This window comes from Toxorhynchites rutilus, chromosome 1 (assembly GCF_029784135.1).
Source record: "Toxorhynchites rutilus septentrionalis strain SRP chromosome 1, ASM2978413v1, whole genome shotgun sequence".
In the NCBI taxonomy this organism is placed as follows: domain Eukaryota; kingdom Metazoa; phylum Arthropoda; class Insecta; order Diptera; family Culicidae; genus Toxorhynchites; species Toxorhynchites rutilus.
Window position 1 is genome coordinate 201,465,498 of NC_073744.1, and position 24,308 is coordinate 201,489,805.

Sequence of the window (24,308 nt, forward strand, 5' to 3'; positions counted from 1 at the left end):
TGTCTGTGGATATACAGTCATGGATATCATCGTTTCTTACGAAGAGGAAAATCAGCCTCCAATTGCGCGATCGGAGTATTTGCAGGAGAATCACGAATGGCTTGCCCCAGGGAGATGTTTTGTCCCCAACACTTTTCAACGTATATACGTTAGAACTTCACCAGATAAGTCGGGAAGATAGAGCACTCGTGCAATACGCAGATGATTTTGGTCTACTTGTTAGAGCAAAAACGCTAGAAAAGTTGAATGAAGCCGCTAAAAATTTCATCGGTACGTTTTTGGAAGCAGCAACATCTCTAAATTTTGAAATCAATCCAGACAAAACCAAAGCGGTGCTGTTTATGAACAACAACAAGACTTTAGACATTAGAATAAACGGCACATTAGTGGAGACAGTACCGTATCATAAATATCTCGGAGTAACTATAGACCGCTTTCTGAGTTTCGGAATTCATATCAAAGACACACGAAGGAAAATTCAAGATCGCCTAAATATGGTTAAGATACTTAGCGGTGTGAAGAATGGTACTCATCCAGACGTAATGCTTAAAGTATACAAGGCAGTTTTCCGCAGTGTTATGGAATACGGCTGTGGTATTTACAACAACGCCAAACCAACAAATCGCAAAATGTTAACTGTGACGAACAATCAATGCCTACGCCGGGTGACTGGCGCAACTAGGACGACACCACTCAATGCATTGGCAGGTCTAAGCGGACATGGTCCATTAGACATCAGACAACAATACGTTGCATCACGAGAAGTTGCAAGGTGTATTTCTACAGGTAATGTAGTAGCTAAGCAACTTCGAAAAGTACACTTACCAGAAGACAGCGAGCAATGGTCCAAATATACGTACATGGAAAAAATATATTGGAGTAACAAAAGGATTTTTGACAATATTGATCCATTGATCAAGATGTGTAGAGTTGAAGGAATCGAAATCTTCGATTGCCTAGAAGGTTTAAACTCAGCGAAGCAAAATTGTAATCCTATGCGGTTGAAACAATTGGCACTTTTTGTGATGAATGGAAGAGATAGGCATCGTGGAAAGGTATATACTGACGCTTCAAAGGACGGGACGGTGTGCGGAGTAGGTATATATGCAGAGTTCTCAAAACAGAAAATCAGTTATCGATTGGAAAATGTAACCAGCATAACTTCTGCAGAAGTTTACGCGATTCGAATCGCCACGAATATCATCGAGGAACAACAGCAAAGTGCAATGGTTATATACACTGACTCACGAGCAGCATGTGTTATACTGCAAAACGCACAAGAATCTGGATTAGCGGAAAAGAATGTTACAGATATTATTACCATCTGCAGAAGATGGGACATTCGGATACAGTGGATTCCCAGCCACGTCAATATAGAAGGAAACGAGATCGCGGATCAGCTTGCAAAAGGAGGACTAACAACAACCAGCGTAATCAGCAATCGTTTACAACTCAATGACGCAATGTTACAGCTTAAAAAACAGATGCAGAAAAGAAATTTAGACTGGTATCAGGTTTATTCAGAAGACAAGGGCAAAATTTTCTCCTCGATTCAACCTGTATTTTCGGAGAAACCGTGGTACACTGGAAGCACATGCAAAGGATATGAAGTCAGGCTCCTAAACAGACTCATAACCGAACATAACTTCTCAAAATTTTGGTTGGCAAAAATGAAAATAACAGATGATCCAAATTGTGAGATTTGCGCCGTACCAGAAACATCAGAACATGTTATTATGGGTTGCCCAAGATACGCTGTATCACGATCCAAATTCTCATATGAAACTCATTTTGCTACGCTTACTGAACTATTCGAATCTGGGAACCAATTCTTTTATAAAGAAATATTGGAATTTGTCAAAGTCATTGAAATGAATTTATAAACACAACATGTGCGATCATTTGTCAAAGTCATTAGAATGAATTTACAAACACAACAGTATGCGGTCAGCAGAAAAACACAGGGCATATAGTCTGCAGTAACTGGCCCTCACATCGAACCGTCAACAGATGGTTCCTCAAGAAAAAAGAAGAAGAAGATGTCTTCCATCTTCAATCCGAGAACTGAAGAACAAAATCCAACAAGCTTTTCGACCGACGGCTTAACGGCGAATTGAGAATAGTCTATTTTAAACGTGTTTTCTCGCCTCATCGCGGAACACTGATCACGCGACGCGGCACAGTATAGTATTAGAAAAATCAACGGTTAATGCTTCACTTGTGATAGGCGCAATGGGAATATACGTCTGCACGTCTCAAAAGCTGAGCGGTATATTGGATATCACAATAATGCAGCTGCGTAAGTAGCATTTTTAACGAGAATTCTTGCTGTATCCTTACCTTACAATGCAATCCCGAGCAATCCTGAGTTTTCAAAATCTACACAAGAGAGAATCTTGAAATTCAAAAGTCAGTCGGCAAGAATATGGAATGTGATACTCCCACGTACGATTCCATACAGGTTCACCATCCTTTGAATGTGAATACTAAAGATTTTCGTAAACTTTCTGCACTTTTTTTTATTAAAAAATGTATTCTTTTCAAAGAATTCTTCTCTTTTAATGCATCTTAATAATTTAAACAATATATTATACTATGTACACACTTAACGCAAAAGATACTTAGAGCTACATTTCTTACTTTTTTCTGTTATACTTCAATATTCTCTCTTAGATGAAAAAAGCTGCATCGCTGCTGGTTCTTTGTTTTATTCTATCCACCAATTGTGTGATTTTTGTTTATTTTGCTTTACTTTACAACACAGGCTATGTTGCTCTGTTGTTTTCACTAGAAGACTACTTTGCAGAATCATCATCATCATCATCATTAATGATAATATAGCAAAGAGGAGGGAGGCCCGAATCAAATCAACTAAATCCAACTCAGTCTCAGTTCGAGCGCGGGTGTCTTACATATGCTAACCATCATGGGACAATGTATATCAACAGTGAGACTAATACACGTTTAGTAGTTAATATATTTATAACCTTACCTTACCGCCTAGATAAAAATAAACACGGGTAAATTAAAAAATAAACTGTTTTGTATTTGTGGCTGGGAGTGGACCCAGCCGTGGGCGTGGGCAATATGGAACACAGCATAATTGTAATTATACTTCCTGGTTGGGCGGTGTTCCCCTTGATATCCCGCCCTTTTCTCACTACTTTACAAATGTTTGGCGGCATTCGATTGGATCGTACCTGTCCGCAAAACAGAGCTCTCGTCGTGAACAACAAGTTAAAACAACTTCCAAAATGAATGCTCTCGTTAAAATTAATAATTTTATGTGCGGTTTGATGAAACTAAAAACAAAAGCACGCGACGACGACAACAAGGGGAATAAAGTTTGGAACATTATGCGCGCACACAAATGTCCGGGGGCCATGGGAGCGCGCCCGTTTTAGAGCGAGGCCTTCTGTCAGTAGTGCGCCCTGGTGGATGATCGCGATCCGTATCGGTGGTGCGGTGTGGAAGGTGATTGTTGTTGAGAAGATGATGTAGTACCGGAAGCTTGACTGGAGCATGCATCCGACGGTTGACTACTGGCAACTCGATCCGCCGAATCCAGTCGTTTCAGATTGTCGATAATGTTCTTGGTTTGGCGCACGTGCTGCAAGCTGAGTGCATCGGACTGAAATAAAAACAACAGCATCATTCTTGAACACCATATTCTGCGGAGGAGCATTATTGCAAGATACTCACATTGGCTGTCAGATTCAGGAAGTTGTAATACTTTTCCAGCGAACTGACCATCATTACGAAATTGTTGTCCTTCAGGTAGGTTCGAACGGTGGCCTCGTTCTCCTCGCTGCCCATCACGAGCCAACCGATCAGCAGACACACGTAACTGGCCATTAGCGTGTGCTCCATATGGTGACCCGCTTTTTGAAGTACTGCAACAACAGAAAATTAGAAGCTATAGAATTTGAGTGGCCGAATATTCTTTCTTGAATTGTGCTGAGATTACTTTAAAAATCTGGTTCTTCCCAAAATTATTATGATTGATAATAATTTAATTAGTATCCCTTTTCTTAAGGGGGTATTCTAGTCTAGAAATCTGAAAAAATCGAAATTTTTTTTTTACCATATTTCTGTAGTTTAGGCATTCAAGAATATACTCTAGAAAGGACTTATCGAAAATCCTATTATTTACCTAGTTAGAGCCATCTTAGTGATGTGCTATCTAACCTGTTACGGCCATCACAATGAACTTCAAACGCGTTTCTCTCGGAACTAGTTTTTTTCTAACTGGCGTACACGATATCTCAAGTTCTACTGAACCGATTTATGTCAAATTTATATGAAAATAATCTGCATACATCTCTCTATCGCATGAACCAATAAAAAATTATAACTTTTTAATTTTACTATTTTTAAAAAATCGGTAAGCGCAAAAAAAAAACGTTTTAAACAGCATTTTTGTTTTCAAACGGCCGCCATTTTGTTAAAACCCATGTTTTTGACTTGTCCGAGGTTCATGCCATAGCGACATCTTTACTGATTCAGAATCTGTTCGATTTTTTTGTTTCAGATAACCAGAAGGACTGGAATCGTGTACGCCATGGCACAACTTTTTTTTGAACACCCTCACTTCACCAGCATGTAACTATTCTAATTATGAATATTTTTTTTCCGTCCTATTTTTGTTTTATTGTTGAAAGATAGATAAACGAATAATGATATAATGGATAGTAAAAATATTCTTTGTTTTATTTTTACGGAGTTCGAAAAAACGTCCGAAATTCGTGTCTCTACACTAGAATACCCCCTTAAGGGAATATCCTAGTCTAGAAATTTGAAAAAAGCCGATTTTTTTTCTTCATATTTCTGAAGTTCAGATTCTCAAGAATATGCCCTAGAACGGACTTTTAAAAAACCCTATTGTTTACCGAGTGAAGCTTGTTTTCTTCACAACGAAGAAAAATTTGAGCGAATTTTCGCTTATATTCTCCAATCAATCAGAACGAAGCGCGAGATCACTTGCGCAGAAGTGAAAAAAGATAAAACTTTCCAAGTTTCTGCTGCGAAAAAAAATCGCGTTGCTCTGACAGTAGCCTCTGCACTCATAAGATAGTTGAAACAAGGCAATTTTGATAAGTGCAACAAGATATGAAAAAATCGTGAATCAAAATCCAGATGTCTGATAAAAATATGATGTTTCAGAAAATTGTTGGAAAATTAATGAACTATAAGAACATTTAACTTATAACATTTTAAATGCCCTGTTGAAAAATCTTATTAAAAAATTGAATTTGATATTAAAAACTTTTATTCCTCAAAACACCCCCTCTTCGATTTTTTTATGTATATTTTCATTGGAAATCCAAGCTCTAGAATACACGTGACCTCAGTGCAAGTGGGACGGAATTTCTTTGGCGAAAACTCCCCCGGCTGGAACGGAAATCGAACCCGAACCCCCGCCATGATAATGTAGGACGCTAACCACTCAGCGACGAGAGCACTCATCGGACCCAAAAATGTTGAATTTCCACTCGTCCACGAACTCTACAGGCTATACTACATTTTACGGGCATATTCCAGATGGTTTTTTATCTTTAGCCGAAATGGACGGCTTCTTCCGTATGACGCAACCTCAATACCCCACCCCTTAGGAGCTTAGGAGCATTCACCTTGAGATTCTGTTTGATTCACCCCAAAATAATGCTAGATGGTTAAAGATGTTTCAGTTCATGATTCACTAGACTAGACCTATGCGGCTAGAGTCCAATCTTCGCGCAAGTGTGATATTTTTTCAAAGAAGGTTAGTTTATTGGCTTCAATTTGATATGTCGGTCATCTAACTCGGTTCAGTAGTTCAAATGTTATGAATTTTTGCAAAAAGCCATTTATTGATGAAAGTGGAAAAATTTGAAAAATCATATCTCAAAAACTAAAAAATACCATCTCTGATATCGAGATATGTTATGTAAAAAATCCTCAGCTTTCGAGAAAAAATATAGCGCCCTCTAGTCCAAAGCTATGAAAACAATATAAAACGACTACAATCAATAATTACGAAAATAAAATCGATTTTTGTAGCAAGCTTAATATTTTGACGTAGAACTACATCTTTCAGGAAGGGTGCCAGATCAGAAAACAGGTCACGTTCTTATGAGATAAAGTTAACGTTAATAACTAGTTTCACTGTAAACGAATTTTCATGATTTGCATGCCAATCGAATCGGACATTCTCTGATCTCTAAACGGTTTAAATTCATGAAAACTGGATGAACTTCCTTTTTTCCCACACATTTGTTCTGCCGATTTGTGTGCTAACCCTATCCGTATTTCGAATGCTTATAACTCGAACATTTCCGAACAAGTCCGAAAGATATTTGCATCAATTGATAGGAACTATTTCTACGCGTCTATCACAATTTATAAAATGTTATTTTTCATGAGATGAACAATTGAATAGGGTAGATGGGTGCAATATTACCAGGCGGGACGAAATGGGCCACCCTTCGTTTGAGCTTATTATTGAACCAATAGCACTAATTTCGTATTCGAATTCAATTGTTTTATAAAGTTATTGGAACGAATCTCACACTGACTGATTATGACAAAAAACATATATGAAAAGACGGGTGGGTAATGTCGGGGACATAACCGGAGTGACGTAGGACTATACAACGGGGACAACTTATTCTAAATATATATTTTAAATATGTTGTTTTATTATCTTCTCCTACGTGAATACCTACCTCTCTACCTGAAATATGGATTAGTTTACTGTTTACTCTTTATGAACATGTTGGGAGTTCTGAAATGAACCTTTTGGTTGTGTTTTTGCGTTTTTTTTTGTAAAAATTTCTCATTTTTTTCTCACTTTTCTCAAAAAAATCAAGAATCAACTATAAGATTCTTGATTTTTTTTCCGAAGGCTTTGTACTCATTAAATGTTCAACGCCGGGCATTTTTCGGCGTATGCACATATCGTACAATCAAAATGATGGCTGTGATAAGGAATGCATAGGTGGTCGTCAGTTCATTGAGCACATTACCGTACCTTAAACTGTGGTTTCGGACACGAATGAATTGTAATATTTGTAGTCTCCGCAAACAAAATAAATAAAAATGAAAAAGAACTGAGGTTTTGGAGACGAACTCTACAATCTGTCGAGGAATAGACGAGCTATAAACGTTCTGAAAAATCAATGTGAATACAGGGACGGATGACCTTCGAATTAAAGTCCTTTAAAATAAGAACAGAGTAGCAGGAAATGCATAGCTCATCATATTGCTCCTTAGTTATGTTTCTATACAATGCGGATGTAACGTCAGTCAATTTTCAACATCAGTTATCAACTAAAGAAAGCAGTTCTTGCTACCGAGAAAATTCGTTAATGCCATCCTGCATACAATGTGTTGTAATTTGGAGCCACTTTTAATTCGGAGACCACGTATGGGTTTGTGAAAACTGAATGATCAATTTAAAAGACCTCAACCACCAATAAGTTCAAAAACAAGCATAAACAAAATAATTCAGTTCATATTATATGCCATATTTTGTCACTTTAGAATGCATTGGTATTGTGAATACCTTTTAATAACTTTTCTTTGAATGGCTTAATGGCCATGAAAGGCGCCGTGTTTTACGGTGGCTGGTTTTGCCACCAAAGCAGTCTGTATAAACAAACATTTTCCTTCTTCTACCTGCTGCCGTTTTAAGATTGCGTTTGCCACTCGCTGAAACTGATTGTTGCCACCGAACCGAATGTGCTCTGTTCTGTAGGCGGGTTTTCTTATTGTCGTGAGCAGCTTTGCAAGCCAACTCGAGCACTCCGGCGGCCGAAATTCTATAACCGCTATTAGGTATGCTGGTGCTCCGGCACCAATCCGTTGATGCGATGTGATGTGAAACGATGCCACACTGATTTACGGTTTGAAAGAGAATGATCACAGGATAGAGACAAATCAGCAGACTCAGCCAAAGGAGCGAGTCCAACGAGACGAACGAATGAGCGTTAAAAGGCAGCAATGGCAAAAAATATATTCATTACGATTTGTTCGCTCGTTGGATTCACATGCAGGTGTTTCTAACAAACACGAAGGCACCGAAGACTAGTGGAATAGTGGAAAAGCCGCCAAAAAGTTCGGCACGGCGCAGAAGAATATCTCGGAAACCGACAAGAAGAAGGAGAAGGAAGCAAACGCTAAAAAGGGTCCTTTTCAGGTCCACAAAATCATCTTTAATCTAAAGAGTTTATTGTTTTGTTATCACTCGATATCTCCATCTTGTTCGGTTAAACCTTCCTGTTTAGCGAGTGCGTTTGCCACTCGCCACAGTTGGAAAATTTCTTCTCATCCAGCTTGGGACATGTTGTACTGTAAATTACATTTAATGCGACATGCCGAAGCACCACTCAGTGTCGCATTGGAGGTGATTTTAACCTGTAATTGAACATTTGCGATGACAGTGGTACAGCTTTCACAGTTGGAAAATTTCTTCCCATCCAGCTTGGGACATATTGGGTCGTAATTTGGACCCCCATAGAGTTTACAAAAATCCAATTAGCTAATTATCGAACTAAAATTACTGTATTTTCAATCTGGAAGCAATTTAAGAATTGGTGAAAATTGAATAATCGAGAAAGTCCCCAACCATCAATAAGCTCAGCACAACTGCAAAATTCTCATACTCTTCATATCCTGGCAAACAAATTATGAAAAATCAATTTGTGTTTTATTATTATTTTGGATAATATTTTAGAATGCATTGAACTGTATTTCGTAAACTCTTTTTTGAAAGGCTTAATGGCCCTGATAAGCGCCGTGTTTTATGGAATGGTTCCAATTTAGAAAACTTTGTACTCGTGGTTTTGAAAAAAACCATTTCGAACGCCATCGATGCTGCCTTGTTCTGGATTTGCCACCAAAGCAGTTTGTATGAAGAACAAACTTTTATCTTCTGCTCGTCACTCGCTGAAACTGCCTATTCTTGTCTAGATGTCCACCGAACCGAATGTGGTCTGTTCTGAATGCGGATTTTCTTATCGTCGCGAACAGCTTTGCCAGCCAACTCGATCACTTCGGCGGCCGAAACTATATAATGCCGACTAGGTGGACTGGAGCACTGGTACTAACGCGCTCGGCATAGGGATTTTGCCTTTCCCTTCACTTTTCCTCCTTTGTCATGTCCAGACATGGCTGCTTGTGTTGGTTTGTTGATATGTTGTGATGCGAAACGATGTGGTGTATGATTTGGATGAGAATGATCGTTACGGCAGCGGAGCGGGGATTTTTAAGCTGACTGGCTGGCTCGAGAATTACGCATGTGTGAGACTGCGACCAATGTTTCGTTCATATTTTTTCTTTTTCCTTTCCAATCGGGTTCATTGTATTTCGCTGCTGCTCTGGTTGCCCGTTTTGGTCGGTACGATATGAGGAGCACAAAATGGACCAATCAAAAATGGGCACATAGTGCATTTGGACAATGCTTGATATTTCACAATTATTCAATTATTTATCTCAAGAAAAATGAAATGTTATTCGTTATGATAGATGCGTAGATATATTTCCTATCAATTGATGCAAAAACCTTTGCGATCTATTGAGAAATGCTCGAGTTATAAGCGTTCCAAATCTTGCATTTTTACCTACTTCATTTCACCCCCTATATCTTCCGGTTAGACGTAGTCCTACGTCAAAAGCAGTCAACAAAATAAGCTCTGTACGCTTCATACTGAATTTCCACTGATTTATAGTACTGCTTTGCCGTTTCATATGTATAAGATCAGTTCATTTTTATTGGGCGTAAATGAACGGGGCGGATTGGCCATACCTGCTTGGGGCAGTATGACCATGTATTTTTTCAACATAACCTGTAAATACAGTTGTCAACATTTGTAAACATAGTTGGAAATAGCTAGATGTGGAATCATGATGCGGAAGCATACCAGAACATCCGATCGTAAAAAGTGGTCACAGAACGGCTTGAACGCGGCAATGCGACATGCATTCTTAGTGCATTGTGTCCCGCGGAAAACACTTGAACGTTATTTACATTGTGCAGATCCTTTGCAGCTCCAGCTGCTCGGATCATTTGGTAATATTTTTACGACGGAGCAGTATTCTCGCTATGGACAACGATTCTACGGTGTTACGACAAGAGAAATCCGGAAGCTGGCGTATGATTTGGCCGAAAGAAATGATATTCCTCACCCTTCCAATAGCCAAAAGCAATTAGCCGGAATAGATTGGTTGGCTGGCTTTCGAAAGTACCACCCACAACTCTCTTTTCGAACATCAGAAGCAACCTCCGTCGCCAGGGCACAAGAATTCAATCGCATTGCAGTCGGGAAATTCTACGATTCACTGGAGAACGTACAACAGAAGTACAACATTCCAAGGCAATTCAACGTCGATGAGAATTCAGTGATTCCAGTAACTATCTCTTATCAATAGGAGAAGCAAGTACACTAAAAATTATTATCTTCATTCAACAGGTACAGACCAGAAATTCCAAAATTCTAACAATGCGGGGAAAAAGGCAGAAAAGCGCTATAACTTCAGCTGAGTGCTGAGTGCTGAACACGGAATAACAATCATAGAATCTTCCACAGGACTCCCTATGTTGCTACTGTCGGCACAATTCAGTTCCTCTACGGGCGGCGATGGATGGATCCAACGCTATCGATGCCAACATTGGGTACATAACGGCACAGATATTCTCTGTTCCTGCTTTGAGTAACGAAAAATTGCAGTCCAATCACTTTGATCACAACCCAATGAAATATACGAGATAGTTGCAAAATAGAATGAACTTCCTTTTTATGAACTTGTTACGTTATTTCCTAGCGAAAACATTCTCAAAAGATTGAAACAACTAACATGGTCATATTGCCCCGCATGGTGGACTATTTTGCCCCGTAGTACTTTCGATCGACGGAAATGGAACACATTTTTAAAATTGTTAATTTTCCACATAAATCTTTTTTAAAGTATATTCATGCAATTTACATCGATCAATAAAGTTTTAAACGTGAGGTTTTAACATGTAGCATAATTTATAAACGTTTCTACGTGTTTTAGGACGTTTCGTTCTTAGGGGGACCATATTGACCCTATCTACCCTAACTGTAAAATATCAAGCGTTATCTAAACGCCCTAACTGCCAAGTTTTGATTGGCCCGATTTACGGTTTCCCCAACACAGACTTCAAAATTAATGTGCCTGGGGAAATCCGCTTTGCAGATACATGCAAGTCGAGGGTAATTTTTGGTGTTGACTTCATTTGTACTCCCATGTCTTTGTGCAGACCGGAATATGTTTCCCTAAAACGTACTTCTAAACTGAGAAGCCTGGGAAAATTGTCATTTCAGATACTAGACGTGGATGAACTTTCGCGGTTCGAGAACTACGTAAACATGAGATGTGCAATAATTTCAGAGAGAAATGTAAAATACATTGATCGTTTGACAAATCTTCCGTTCACATATTTTGGTAGTCCTAGGCATCATATCAAACGTAAAAGGACGTTCATCAAATTTATTTGTAACGAAGAAGGTCTATCTATTACAAAAAATTTCGATGCGTTCTAAAATAATATTCGAAATGGTAAACAAGTTAATTACATAATATAATTGCTTAGTTCTACGTCGAAATTATGCGGTTGTGTCCTAGATACAACCACTTACAATTTTTTTTAATAATAGGCTAGTTCATTGGCTTCAATTAGATATGTCGATAGTTTGAATCCGTTTTGACCGAAAATCGAGTGGTCAGTTGTCAAAAATCAAAACTTTGAGGCACTCATAATCATGTCCGATTGAGCTGAAATTTTGCATAGGTCATTTTTTTGGGTCAATAAACAAAATGTTCATAGTCAGTTCTTCAAATCCGACGATGACATTATTTCCATGCATCCATTACCACCCTAGTACACATATATTGATCATTGAAGCACCGAACTAAAATTTTAAGTCCATCGGCCACTCGCTACATAGATCCTAACTTGCAATCCGGAGAATGAACTCACACTCCAAAATCTACTGCGCAAATTTGCATGCCGACCGGGACGAAAATTGAGGTAAGCGCTCTTAAAGTTGCAATCACGGACCCAGCTTTCTGTTCAATTAACAAGTATATAACTCTTGGACATTTTATCTTTCGAATGCAATGATTATCATTATCAGCCAGCAAAGAGATATCAATTCTCAAAACCTTCCACTCCAAGTGTGCTCCTTTCGTTCTCGAAAGCTTGAACTTACACCCCGGTACAGAAATGATAGACGTAATCCTACGTAAGAAAAATCTTGAATCTTGTGGTGACACTTACATTTGGTAACAGTCTCCTCAATATCTTCGTTCCTCTTGGATTTGGCATCCAAAATGGCATCCGTGTTCTTCTCCGCATACCTGAAAACAGGAAACACGCGCGAATGAATAAATCCAACCTCAAATCTCTTACAATCCCCGGTCAATTCTTACCTCGCCAGCTCATCCTGCCGGTGGAAGTACTCCACCAGGGCATCGATGGCCATCTGCTGCCCGTCACCGTCGCTGAAATCATCCGGCGCGTGCGCCGCCATCAGCAGCTTTCGGTTCGCTTTGGTGTACATCGTCAGATTGATAAGGAACAGCAGCACCAGAATGTTCATTTCGAAGATGAACTTCTGCGGTACGTATTCACCCACCCGAAGCAGCAGATGCAGCGTTGTGGCGATCACATGTGGCAATGGTCCGATTACCGAGGCACCGTAAGCTAGAATCATGATCGTGGAATTAGAATAATCTGTGTCAAGTTTTTAAAATGAACCAACTCGCTCACCATTTTCATTGAAGGGATGCGTCAAGCTGATGAAAATTTTCAGCACCGGTATTATGACCTCCCGTAGGACAGCGCCCCGTTCTTCTTTCGGTGTCAGCTCGTTGGTTGGATACAGGACTACCTCACCGTCCACCAGCTTGAGAAGTTTCGCCAGCGTGTGCACCAGCTTTCCATTGTCGTACTGCAGGATGTAACTCTGGTTTTCCTCGTTCAGAAGTGTCACATTCTCCAGCACTCGTAGACACCGTTCGATCTTCCGCAGTTTCGACAGCAGATCATCGGTCCACTCGACAACGTAATCGGAAATTTGTCGACAACAGTCCGACACGGTTTTGATGAGATGTTCCAACCCGCCGAGATTCCGCAGCTCATCCTTGAACCAATCGCCGGCCCGCTTGGAGGTGAGCGAAAGCAATGACTCCATCGCCAGCGATCCAACCGTGATGTTCTCCAAATCCATGTGCTTTGCCTTGCCGGAATTTTTAATTTCCTCGCACAGCTCGTGGACCTTTTGTTTATTTTTCTCCAGCTGCCCGCGGTTGAGATCTTCGTCCCCGCTGGAACGATGGTCCGCGTCCAGCAGATTAAGCATCAGTTCGAGCGAGTCCCGATCGAGATCCATATTGAGGGTATCCTGCGAGAGGACGAACATAATGGTGGCGGTGCAAAGGCCCAGACTCTGATCCAGATGGGCGTCACTCAGCGCTTTGAAGAACCGCGTCACGACCCCATGTGCTCGCACGTGCATTCGGAAGGCAGGTGTCATACATTTGGTTGCCAGCGTCATGGCCGATAGGCAGCGGGTAGCGTTCGGGTTGTCCGGCTGGAGAGCGGACAGTATATACTCAACGTCGTCGTCCATTTCCTGAGATTCCCCGATCTCTTGGATTTGGTGGGCCTTCTTAACGTTCCGCACCACCGTGTAGTACGGTTTTGCGTCCCGGTCGCACTTTAGTTTCGCGTCAAATTCAAAATCATCATCGAACTCGGTGCAGGAGCCACCACCCGAATTTCGCGCCCTCGTCACCCGCGATAGCCCCGAAGGTTCACCTTCGAAAACATGCGTCGTTTTCTTTTCCCCTTCCGTTTCAGCCATCGCGCTCTTGTCCTTCCCGTCATCGTCATCGTCATCCCACTTGTGTTTGTACACGTGTCGCTTTTTGTCCGTCGCTTCTGCACTCCCGGTCAGAGGTCTGCTTTTGAAGATGCTACCCTTCTTTTTTGATATCACAAGCTTCACCGGTTGCTGCTGGAGATTCGACTGATCCTGTTGCTGTTGGGTGTTGGATGATCCGATTGGAATGGTGATGGGAGGAACCGTTAATGTGCTGGCTGGCGCTGCCGATGGTATGGTATTGTTAGCGGGCGCTTCCGAGAGTGGTCTACATTCCGACTGTTGCTGCTGATGCTGTTGTTGCTGTTTGGCCAGTGCCTCGCTGCGGAAGTAAGATCGTTTGAACTTGTTCTTAATTTTGTACTCTGTCGGTTCCGGGTTGTTCTCATCCTGAACGGAACCGGGCACTGCTTTTGTCGGCTCTGATCGGCTAACCGCGATGGTGAGATCCAGTTCTGTTGCCGCATCGCAGGCCGATTTCGTAACAGCTATGGCGGATTCGCTCTCCGAAGCTAGAGTGAATGGAGGTGGACCGGAGTCTAGCATATCGGTCTGTCGGTGTGGGCTGGTGATAAGATCCGGCTGGTAGTCTGGCGGGATGATGTTTTTCTTCCGCCGACTGTATTGCCGTGTGGCAGTTTTTTGAACGGGGGCAAGCGGTGGAGTTGTTTCACGAATCGGAATCGGATCGATTGCTGGTTGTTCCGATTCGGTGGAAAGCTGCTGCTGTTGCTTTTCCTCCGGTAGAACTACGTTGTTGTTGTTACGATTCCGTGTTGAACGACCAAACTTTTTGATCGGTGGCTCCGCTGTAGGCAGCGCCGTTGGAATCGGGACTGGTTCCGGTTTGGAGATTACTTCAATTTGAGCGTTCTTCATGGCGCTGCTTCGCGTAGCTCTGGTTGTCACCCGGGCTCTCTTCAAGCTCAACTTCAGCACTTCCACTCGCTCTTCCTTGGGGGGAGGTTGCTCCTTTTTCTCTTCGACCACTTTTGGTTCGTCTTCTTTAATATCCTGGGTGTTTTCACTTTCGAAATTAATCTCCGAAGGGGGCGCTGCAGCCGTCGAGCTGTTCTGGGACAACTCCAAATCGCTTCCACAATCGCTCGATCCTCGGCTGTGAATGATTCGACAGTCCTCGGCCGCCGTTAAGCCGCCATGTTTGGGAGTATTGTTGGACGAGGCACTTCCAAGAATCGAACTCTGAGAATCGAAATCGTCTCCACCGGAGGGAGACGCTAGCGTTCGGTACAGCTCGTACGCGTCCGTTCCAGGCAGTGGGAAGGTTGGCCTAATTGCGGGTATCACAATCGGATCCACCCGCAAATCGTCTGCCACTTCAGCCAATAGTTCTTCGTCTTTTCCCTCGTCGTACGCCACCTCAGGGGGCGTTTCTTCCGCCTCACCACGCTTGGCCCTCTTGTTGCTTGTTTTGCCCTTCTCGCGTGCAATCGCACGCTTCTTAAAATGCCGCAGCTCCTTCTTACTTTCCTTCTTGCTCTTACCACCGCTGCTGTTAGTGCTCCCGGCGTTGTTAATCAACGATTTGCTCAGCGATATTTTGATCTTCAAATCCTCCTTCCGAGGTTGTTGTTCTTGTTGCTCCGGGGTACTACTGCTGCTAGTGGTAGCTACGAGAGGCAATGGCACCACAGGTTTTATCACAATGGTTGGAATTGTTGCAGTGGTTAAGGGTGCGGGTGCAGCTGTGGATGCTGGCTCTGGTTGCTCTTCCACCTCGTGGGAGACAACTGCGGATGAAGCCGATGCGGCAGCCACCGCCGCCGCCGGGACCGGCTGCTGCTGGGATGCTACCGGTGGTTGGGGCTGAACACTAACCGCATGCGGTGGCGAATGGACATCTTCGCTGTCGGTACTGATCAGCCGGGAGGTGCCCTAGGTGAAAAGGAAAATACAGAATGTTAAATATTGTTGATATCATAGTGTTGATTTATGGATTGGACAATATGGTTGGGGCTAGTGATGTCTGATTTTTGAAATGAATCATTCATCAAATAATCGAATATTTTTCAGCTGTTTATTATTCGATAGATTAATCTTGTTGGAATAATCGATTAATCGCCACAATCAGAGAAATGGTTATTATATATGACTAATATTACTAATTCGTTAGCAATTTCCTTCCGTTATTATCTGTATTTGAATTAATTTGTAATTATTCTTCTGGAGGGAAAACGGAAGCGGTGGGTTGTTCTATGGAGTGATTATGTAAAATATGTATGGACCAACAATTATGCTGGAACACAATATCAGGTCTCGTTCGGCAGTCAGCATCATCAAATGCGCATGGAAAGACAAGATTTCATTCGACAATTCCTTTGCAACGAACCGGAAACATTTCAAAAAGGCAAATATGGATGAAAGTACAAGCTTTCACTCACGTTAATCGAAAAGTTCAACAATCATCGGATCTTCAATAACCTTAGAAACCTTAACTGGCTGTTTACGACAAAGCAACGAAAAAGGCGCAAATTATACGAGATTTGTTCAAGGGCTAGTTTTTCGATTAACATGTATTTCTTGTGATACTTTTTTTAAACCTGTTTAACCCCTTGCGGTCGGAATTATTTTCCCTTGAAAAAGATCCTCTTGTCTTTCCACGCTAATAATATTTTGTTTATACCGAATACCGTTACCTATTAATCATGGGAACTCCATATACATTCGCGAAAAAAGGTCACTAGCAAGCAAACCATTTGTCATGACAATTGTCATGCGAAAATGCGAAAACAGAATAGAAACTGAGAGAGGTTGGCATCGACATCATGCCTCATACCGTATGTTTCTATTCTGTTTTCGCATGTACGCATGACAAATTGTTTGCTTGGTCACTAGACATTAAAATTCGTTTATGAAAAATGTAATCTATTACATCATTTAATAAAGTATTTAATATCATTCCTTGGTGTGGTGGATGAGAGCAGACAAACGACCGCAAATGAGGACTAGGACGCTCTGCAGAGTTGAATCGACGAATCGATGCGTGACCGAATAAGATCATAGACTAAGGTGTTAATGCATTGTTCCTCGGTAAATTTTGGACATGTTGTTTTGTTTGTTTTTTGGCGATGGACCGATTATAGATCCAAGGCCGAATCCAGCATACATCACCATGTTGCTCAGTCTTGGCCTGCTGTCCTCCAGTCTCCCCTAACACCCACATCCTCGTCAACAGCACACGTCCAGCGAATGCGAAGCCTGCCACGAAATCGACATCCTCTATCGCAATTTTTGCTAAATATAGCCTTTGCTGACCGCTCATCCGACATTCTAGCTACTGTTCAGCCCACTGTAAACCGCCGTGTTTTATTCGCTCGACTATATCCGCTTATTTGAATGTGTGGTATACCTCAAGATACATGCGCCTGCGCCATACACCGTCTTCTAGTTTGCCGCCGAAGACGAACCGTAAGATTAAACGCTCAAAGACACCAAGAGCTCGCCTGTCAGCCTCGATCAGTATCCATGCTCCATGGCCATAGAGTGTCACTGGGAGAATCAATGTCTTATAGATCGCAAGTTTTGAGTGGGACCTCAGTTGGTTACGCAATCCGTAGAACGCCCTGTTTGCAGCCGTTATCCGTCTCTTAATTTCACGGCTCACCTCGTTGTCGCATGTCACTAATGTACCCAGGTAAATAGATTCGTCGACTACTTCAAAAGTATCCCCACCTACCACAACCGCAGCACCAACACCAGACGGGTCACTACGTTCTCTACCAGCCATCATTTGCTTCGTTTTGGCAGAGTTTATGATGAGCCCAATCCTCGCAGCTTCCCTCTTAAGAGGTCCATAGACCTCTTCCATGGCTTTATGGTAAACACCAATAATATAGACGACGTCCGCAAATCCCGGGAGCATGTGAGACTTCGTGATGATGGTACCACTCCTTTGCACACCAGCCCTTCGTACAACACCTTCCAACGCGATGTTGAATAGTAAATTCGAAAGCCCGTCACCCTGCTTCAGACCGCCCAACGTTACGAACGAGTCGGATGTTTCACTCGCTATCCTGACGCTTGATGCAGACCCATCAAAGGTGGCACGAATCAGCTTAATTAGTTTTGTTGGGAAACCATGTTACGGCATTATCTGCCATAGATCGTTTCGTTTAACTGAATCGTACGCAGCCCTGTAGTCTACAAACAGATGGTGAGTCCGCAGGTTGTACTCTCGCAGCTTGAACATTTGGATCATTGTAGATCGTCCCTCTCGAAAACCATATTGGTACTCGCCAACAAAAGATTCCTGCAACGGCCTCAGTCTATGGAACAGGATGCGGGAGAGAATTTTATACGCAGAGTTGAGGAGAGTTATCCTTCTATAATTGCTACAGTCGAGGCGGTGACCCTTTTTATATATCGGGCAAATGAGTCCTTCCAACCAGTCCGTTGGTAGTTCTTCATCTGTTCATTTCCGCTCGATAATCCGATGCATAAAACAAACTAGCTGTTCGCCACCGACTTTGAGTAGCTCGGCAAGTATGCTGTCCTTCCCAGCCGCTTTGCCGTTCTTCAGCTCTTTCACTGCTTTCCTCACTTCATCTATGGTTGGTGGATCCACAGCTTGTCCATCATCCTCAAGCTCAATCCTATTCCTTTCGACGACTCAATCTTCACCATTCAACAACCCATCGAAATGTTGCTGCCTAAACCTGGTCACCTCCGATTTATCGGTAATCAGGTTCCCTTCCCTGTAGTTGATCATTCCTTTTACGGTTTATCTTTTTATAAAAGCTTCCCGTCGCGCCTGTAGAAGCAATCCTCCGCCCCCGCAAGAATTTGTTCCGAATGTTGACGTTTCTTCCTGCGATGGAGTCTCTTTTCAGCAGCTCTAGCATCACGATATCTTCCTCTGATCAGACGTGTGACCGTTGTAGCTTCTCATCTGTCGCTCGCTGGCACTCCGCGTCAAACCACTCACTGGGCGGGGTTGCCACTGTTGTGGCCAACACTTCTCGCGCTGTACTGCTGATCGTACCGTGGATATGGTTCCACTGTTCATTCAGGTCTCCTCTAAATTGCTCATCGATCCGCTCATCAACTTTCTGTGAGTATTCTGCTGCTGTGGGTTTGCAAACTATTGGGTAGTCTGCCATACCAATGAAGCGTAAATTTCTGCATCTTTCAAGATAAAACATGTGTGGCCGGGGAGAGGTGGAGTCATTCTTGTTAAGAATGATGATATGTCTGAACCGGATTTGATCAGGACAAGAGAAGATCTAAATCGGTTGATTGCGCACTATTCTACTTCGCTCAGAGAATCACCATCACCGAAGCGCAAGAAGAATTAATTATGTTTTTGTTAACCTATGTAATATTTGTGTAATGTCTCAATATAGAAATGGATACAATATTAAATCACACACGAAAAATCATACACGAAAGCATTGATGATTTCAATACAGCCTATGAGGAAAGCTCAATCACACACCTGCGTATTTTACAGTGGAATGTCCGTGGAATCAATGATTTACACAAATTTGACGATATTTTGATAGCAATTGATCACTTGGTGGCTCCCATTGATGTGATCGTTTTAGGAGAAACGTGGATAAAAGAAGAAAACTCATCGTTGTACAAAATTGATGGTTATAACAGGACAGAGATAGTCCGTCAATATATATAAGAAATTAAATTGAGTATAAAATTGTTGAAAATATTTGCACCGATGGTTTGCATCATATATTCGTTGAGTTGTCGTTAAATGGTACAGTGTACGATGTTCATGGTTTATATCGACCTCCTTCATACGATTTTAATATGTTCCATGATAGAAAGTTGGAAAGTTGGTTGATGAGTAACAATGCGAATCGACATTGCTTCATATTTGGTGATATACCTGTTTTTGGTAAATATACCTGTGAATCTGACCAACAATAATTTAGTAACAAAATACAAGTACTTACTGCAGTCTTATGGGTTTATTTGTTCCAATGTTTTTGTTACGAGATCTGTTAGCTCTAATATTTTGGATCATATTCTTTGTAAAATGGTTGATGCTCACCGGCTTTGCAATCATACTCTTTTTAGTGACCTCAGTGATCATTCTCCAATCATATCAGAATTCAAGTTGAATGTTGGCTCCAACCGGATTCTTCTATCGAAAAACATAATTAATCATGATAAACTTGAGAACGAATTCAAAGTATATTTGGATAGCATAGATACAGTTCGTGATATGAATGAATTGTAAAATATATAAAAAAATTATAAAAAAAAACTCAAGAACTAATGAAGCAAATGGAGCCAAATTTGGCGTATGAAGGTTTTAGGGAGCACGAAACGTTTCTATAGTGAATATGCACTTTTCGCCCTCCCTAAGAACTAATCAAACAAACGGAACCAAATTTGGCATGTGGAGGATTAATTGGTTCTATGGTGGTTCGACACTCCTTCCCCCTTTCTAAGGGGAAGGGAATTGAAGTCAATTGAACGGAAGACCTATTGCTGGAACTAATAAAATTGTCGGAGCTAGGCGCTGCTGATGTAGAGCCGCTATAACCCTGCTTATGTGAATGATTTCGCGAATATTCCTGCTCACTATTCCAGAACAGGAGGAAGTCTTGACTTAGGCTGATCGCACAGTTTTTATGATAATTGCATAAATGTAAAACAAAATCATTATTGGTTGTTCGGATTTCTTCCACCAATTCGATGCAAATCAGCTAGTTTTTAGCCTGATCAAAGCTGAAATTATATTTGTTTTTTTTTTACAGTTCAAACTTGAATTATTTTTAAACCTTACAAACTTAGTTTCTGAATCCGTGTGACACCTCTTGCAAATATGATTCGGTTTTGTTGATACAATTATAATGTTTCCTATAGGGAATTTCACAGTTAAACATATTTTCAAGTAATCAACTCATTTACTACTTACAAATAGCAATGGAAATAATCCCTAATTCAATCTATTTTTTTTATAATTCTTGTACCTTGTATTTTCACCTCTACCTTTGATTCTGTTCGCTTTGTGATGTTTTTATTTACACCTTCTCTTTGTTTCTCGCCGTCTGTCAAGACAAATTAACTGCCTCACATTGCGACAGGGACATCTTCATCTGCCCTGCGGTTCTGACCACAACATGCCCCGGCCCGTGAACCTGGTCCGATGGCCACATCCGGTCCAGCGTCACCCTCATTAATCTCTAACACTGCAAGCTTCGCTGTCGCTCGCTTCAGTACACCACTGTTTGTACGGATCCAGGCCTGACGTACTCTTCCATCTCCAGCTACTATCGGTTCCTCAACGATTCCGCGCACCCAGCATTTTCGTTTTTCCCCCTCAACAATGTACACCAAGTCACCTCGCTTCAAATTCGTTGCTTCACCAAACCACTTGGTACGCTGATTTATAGATGGAATATATTCTTTTATCCACCTCTTCCATAAGTTTTCGACTATCTCCTGTGATCGCTGATATGAATCCCGCAGGGCTACTGCTGGATTCACAGGAGGTGCATTGAGCCTCGGTTCGTTTGGAGCCATACCGCGAAGAAAATGTTTGGGACAAAGGGCTTCCAAGTTTTCCGATTTCTGCGTAACATATGTAAGCGGGCGGCTGTTTATAATTTCCGCCGCTTCGGCTATCACAGTTGCCAGGATTTCATCCGTCAATCGCTTTCCATCGGCAATTGTTTCGAGTACTGTTTTCGTTGAACGGACGAGTCTCTCCCAAACTCCTCCCATGTGGGGTGAGGCTGGAGGGTTGAAACTCCACTTCGTCTGAGCCGATGTCAATTCTCCTGCACATTCTTCGTTGATGCTGTGTAATTGGTCCAACAACTCCCTACTGGCCCCTTTGAAATAAGTGCCATTGTCCGAAAACATTTCCAACGGCGGCCCTCGAAGAGAGACGAAGCGTGTAATGGCCATCAGGCACGACTGCGTTGTCAGAGAATATGCTATTTCGAGGTGAACGGCCCTAATTACCAAGCACGTGAACAAAACGACCCACCTTTTCTCACTTCGGCGACCGAGCGACACTGTTATCGGCCCAAAGTAGTCGAGCCCCACGAAGCTGAACGGTCGTTGGAAGGGAGTTACTCGCTGCACTGGTAACGCAGCCATCCGAGGACATCTTGGACGGCTCTTGGTGACCTTGCACTGGATACAAGCTTTGGCTACTTTCGCCACAATACTACCCATTTGCGGGATCACAAATCGTTGTCTCAATTCATTTTTCACGGTTTCTCTGTAACCGTGGGCGAACCGTTCGTGATAATGCTGCACGATTTTCCAGGTGACGGCATGGTCCTTCGGCAGCACCACCGGGAATCGAAGATCGAACGGCAGGAAATCAGCTGGTCCCGCTCGGCCATCCATGCGCAGAAGGTTGTTTTCATCGATGAGAGGAGTTATCTTGTAGAGGAAACTGGTTTTCTCGATTTCCAACCACGCCTCGATTGGAAGCTTCGAGTTTTTTATAAGAATTTTCAGTTCGTCGCTAAACTCATCCGATTGTGCCATCCGCATTAGCCAAATTTCCGCCTGCTGGAACTCTTCCTGTTTCAGTGGCGTCCGTGACACCGCATGGGCAATCGGAATAATCTTCTTCATCTGCTTTTCTGTCGGTTTCAGCGTTTCTAGCGGCAACCCCTTCACCTTTTTCCGGCAATTTGATACAAACCGAAACACGCAAGCCATCGTTCTTACCAGGACCGTCCACTTCGAAATACGATTTACATCTATAACAGAGGCGGGAAGCTGTACGTCATGGACATGTAGATGTGCTTTCAATTCTTCCTCGGTATCTGGACGCGGCAGCTTCTGCTTCGGCCAATCTGCTTCTGGCAGATACAGGAATCTAGGCCCGGTAAACCAACTGCTCGTAGAATTTACTTCAGGATCTCTCGTCCACTTAGTTAGCTGGTCTGCGACGTTCATCTTCGTAGGAACCCAACGCCATTCCGAGAGGTTTGTCCGGGTTAGAATTTCTCCAATGCGAAGACCAACAAACTCCTTGTAATTGCGTTGATCAGATCTGATCCACGAAAGCACGTTCGTTGAGTCCGTCCAGAAAAACTGCTGCCTAATACTGAATGAATGACCGTTTCTCACCGCAAAGGCCACCCTAGCTGCCAATACTGCCGCTTGTAGTTCGAGTCGAGGAACGGATATTGGCTTTAATGGTGCCACCTTCACCCGACTAGTCACCAACACACACCGGATCGTTCCACCAATCACAGCTCGGAAATAGGCCGCACACCCGTACGCACCTTTACTAGCGTCAGACACCACGTGCAGTTGAAGATCTTCGAGTTGGTCCCTTCTGACGTCTCCGAAGTAACTTCGGGGAATTCGGATCGCTTCTATCATCGGCAGCACTTTTGTCCAGCGAACCCACTTCTGAAATGACTCCTCGTCGATTTCGTCATCCCATCCGCAGCCAGTTCTCCACAGGTCTTGAACTAACATGCGACCAAATACGGTAAACGGAGAAAGCAGACCTTGAGGGTCGAACATCGCCATGACACAGCTCAACACGATCCTTTTGGTTGGTCGTTTAACCCCTTGCAGAACTGGTTGATACTCTTCTCGTTCGGCGGTCGAAAACAAAAAAACATCCTCGTTGGGCTCCCACACGATTCCCAGAACTCGCTCAGTGTGCGTGTTTTTGTCCCGGCTGAAGTGGACAGTAGGATTCACTCTCTGTTCACCCATCGCTTTCAGAAACTGCTTGGAGTTGGACACCCAGTTCCTGATCCTGAAACCACCTTGAGAGTGAATATGTTTCACCTGTTTCGCTAGATCTATAGCATCTTCGATGGTGTCCACACTATCATAATAATCGTCCACGTAGTGCTTTTGAACGATCGCATCCGAGGCTCGTGGAAACTCAGTCGCAAATTCCAATGCGTTGAAATTTTTGATAAACTGCGCCGAACAGGGGGAGCAGGAAGCCCCAAACGTAGCCACGTCCATGACATACACTGTCGGAACATCGGCAGGATTAGACCGAAACAGAAACCGCTGAGCCTGTTTATCTTCCGCCCGTATGCGTATCTGATGGTACATTTCTTGTATGTCCCCACCGAACGCGATTCGCCGTTCGCGAAACTGGTTGATCACCGACGGCAGAGACTGCAACATGTCGGGACCTTTTAGTATGTCGGTGTTGAGCGAAATGCCATCCACCGAGGCTGCTGCGTCCCACACTAGACGAACTTTGCCAGGTTTTCGTGGGTTGAGCACCACATTCAAGGGAAGATACCACACCGCATTCTTCTCTGTTCCAGCTAACTCCTTCTTCGTTACTTTATGCGCGTAACCCTTCGCCTCATACTCCTCTATCTGTTGGTGGATATTTTGTTGAAGCTCCGGATTTCTCTCCATTTTTTTCTCTAGCGCCTTCATCCGTCGGACCGCCATCGGATAACTGTCCGGGAATCTTCTCTTGTC

General features: G+C 42.6%; 2 protein-coding genes across 3 annotated transcripts in view; one reads left to right on the forward strand and one right to left on the reverse strand.

Moving 5' to 3' along the window:
* Window positions 1-2,959: 2,959 nt before the first annotated feature.
* The window catches only part of LOC129770303 (protein wings apart-like), a 51,510-nt gene continuing 30,161 nt past the window's right edge, over window positions 2,960-24,308 (reverse strand). For both annotated transcript variants that reach the window (XM_055773042.1, XM_055773050.1), the window contains exons 4-8: window positions 12,773-15,782; window positions 12,433-12,706; window positions 12,281-12,360; window positions 3,703-3,893; window positions 2,960-3,631 (exon numbers count right to left, since the gene is read on the reverse strand). In XM_055773042.1, the coding sequence (XP_055629017.1) occupies window positions 3,419-3,631; window positions 3,703-3,893; window positions 12,281-12,360; window positions 12,433-12,706; window positions 12,773-15,782 (3,768 nt within the window). In that variant the 3' untranslated portion in view covers window positions 2,960-3,418. The remainder of the gene's footprint in view (window positions 3,632-3,702; window positions 3,894-12,280; window positions 12,361-12,432; window positions 12,707-12,772; window positions 15,783-24,308) is intronic.
* LOC129770316 (uncharacterized) lies at window positions 9,684-10,738 on the forward strand. The gene is made up of 2 exons (XM_055773058.1): window positions 9,684-10,386; window positions 10,449-10,738. Exons 1-2 carry the CDS (start codon window positions 9,883-9,885, stop codon window positions 10,524-10,526), a joined length of 582 nt encoding a protein of 193 aa, XP_055629033.1. The 5' UTR covers window positions 9,684-9,882; the 3' UTR covers window positions 10,527-10,738.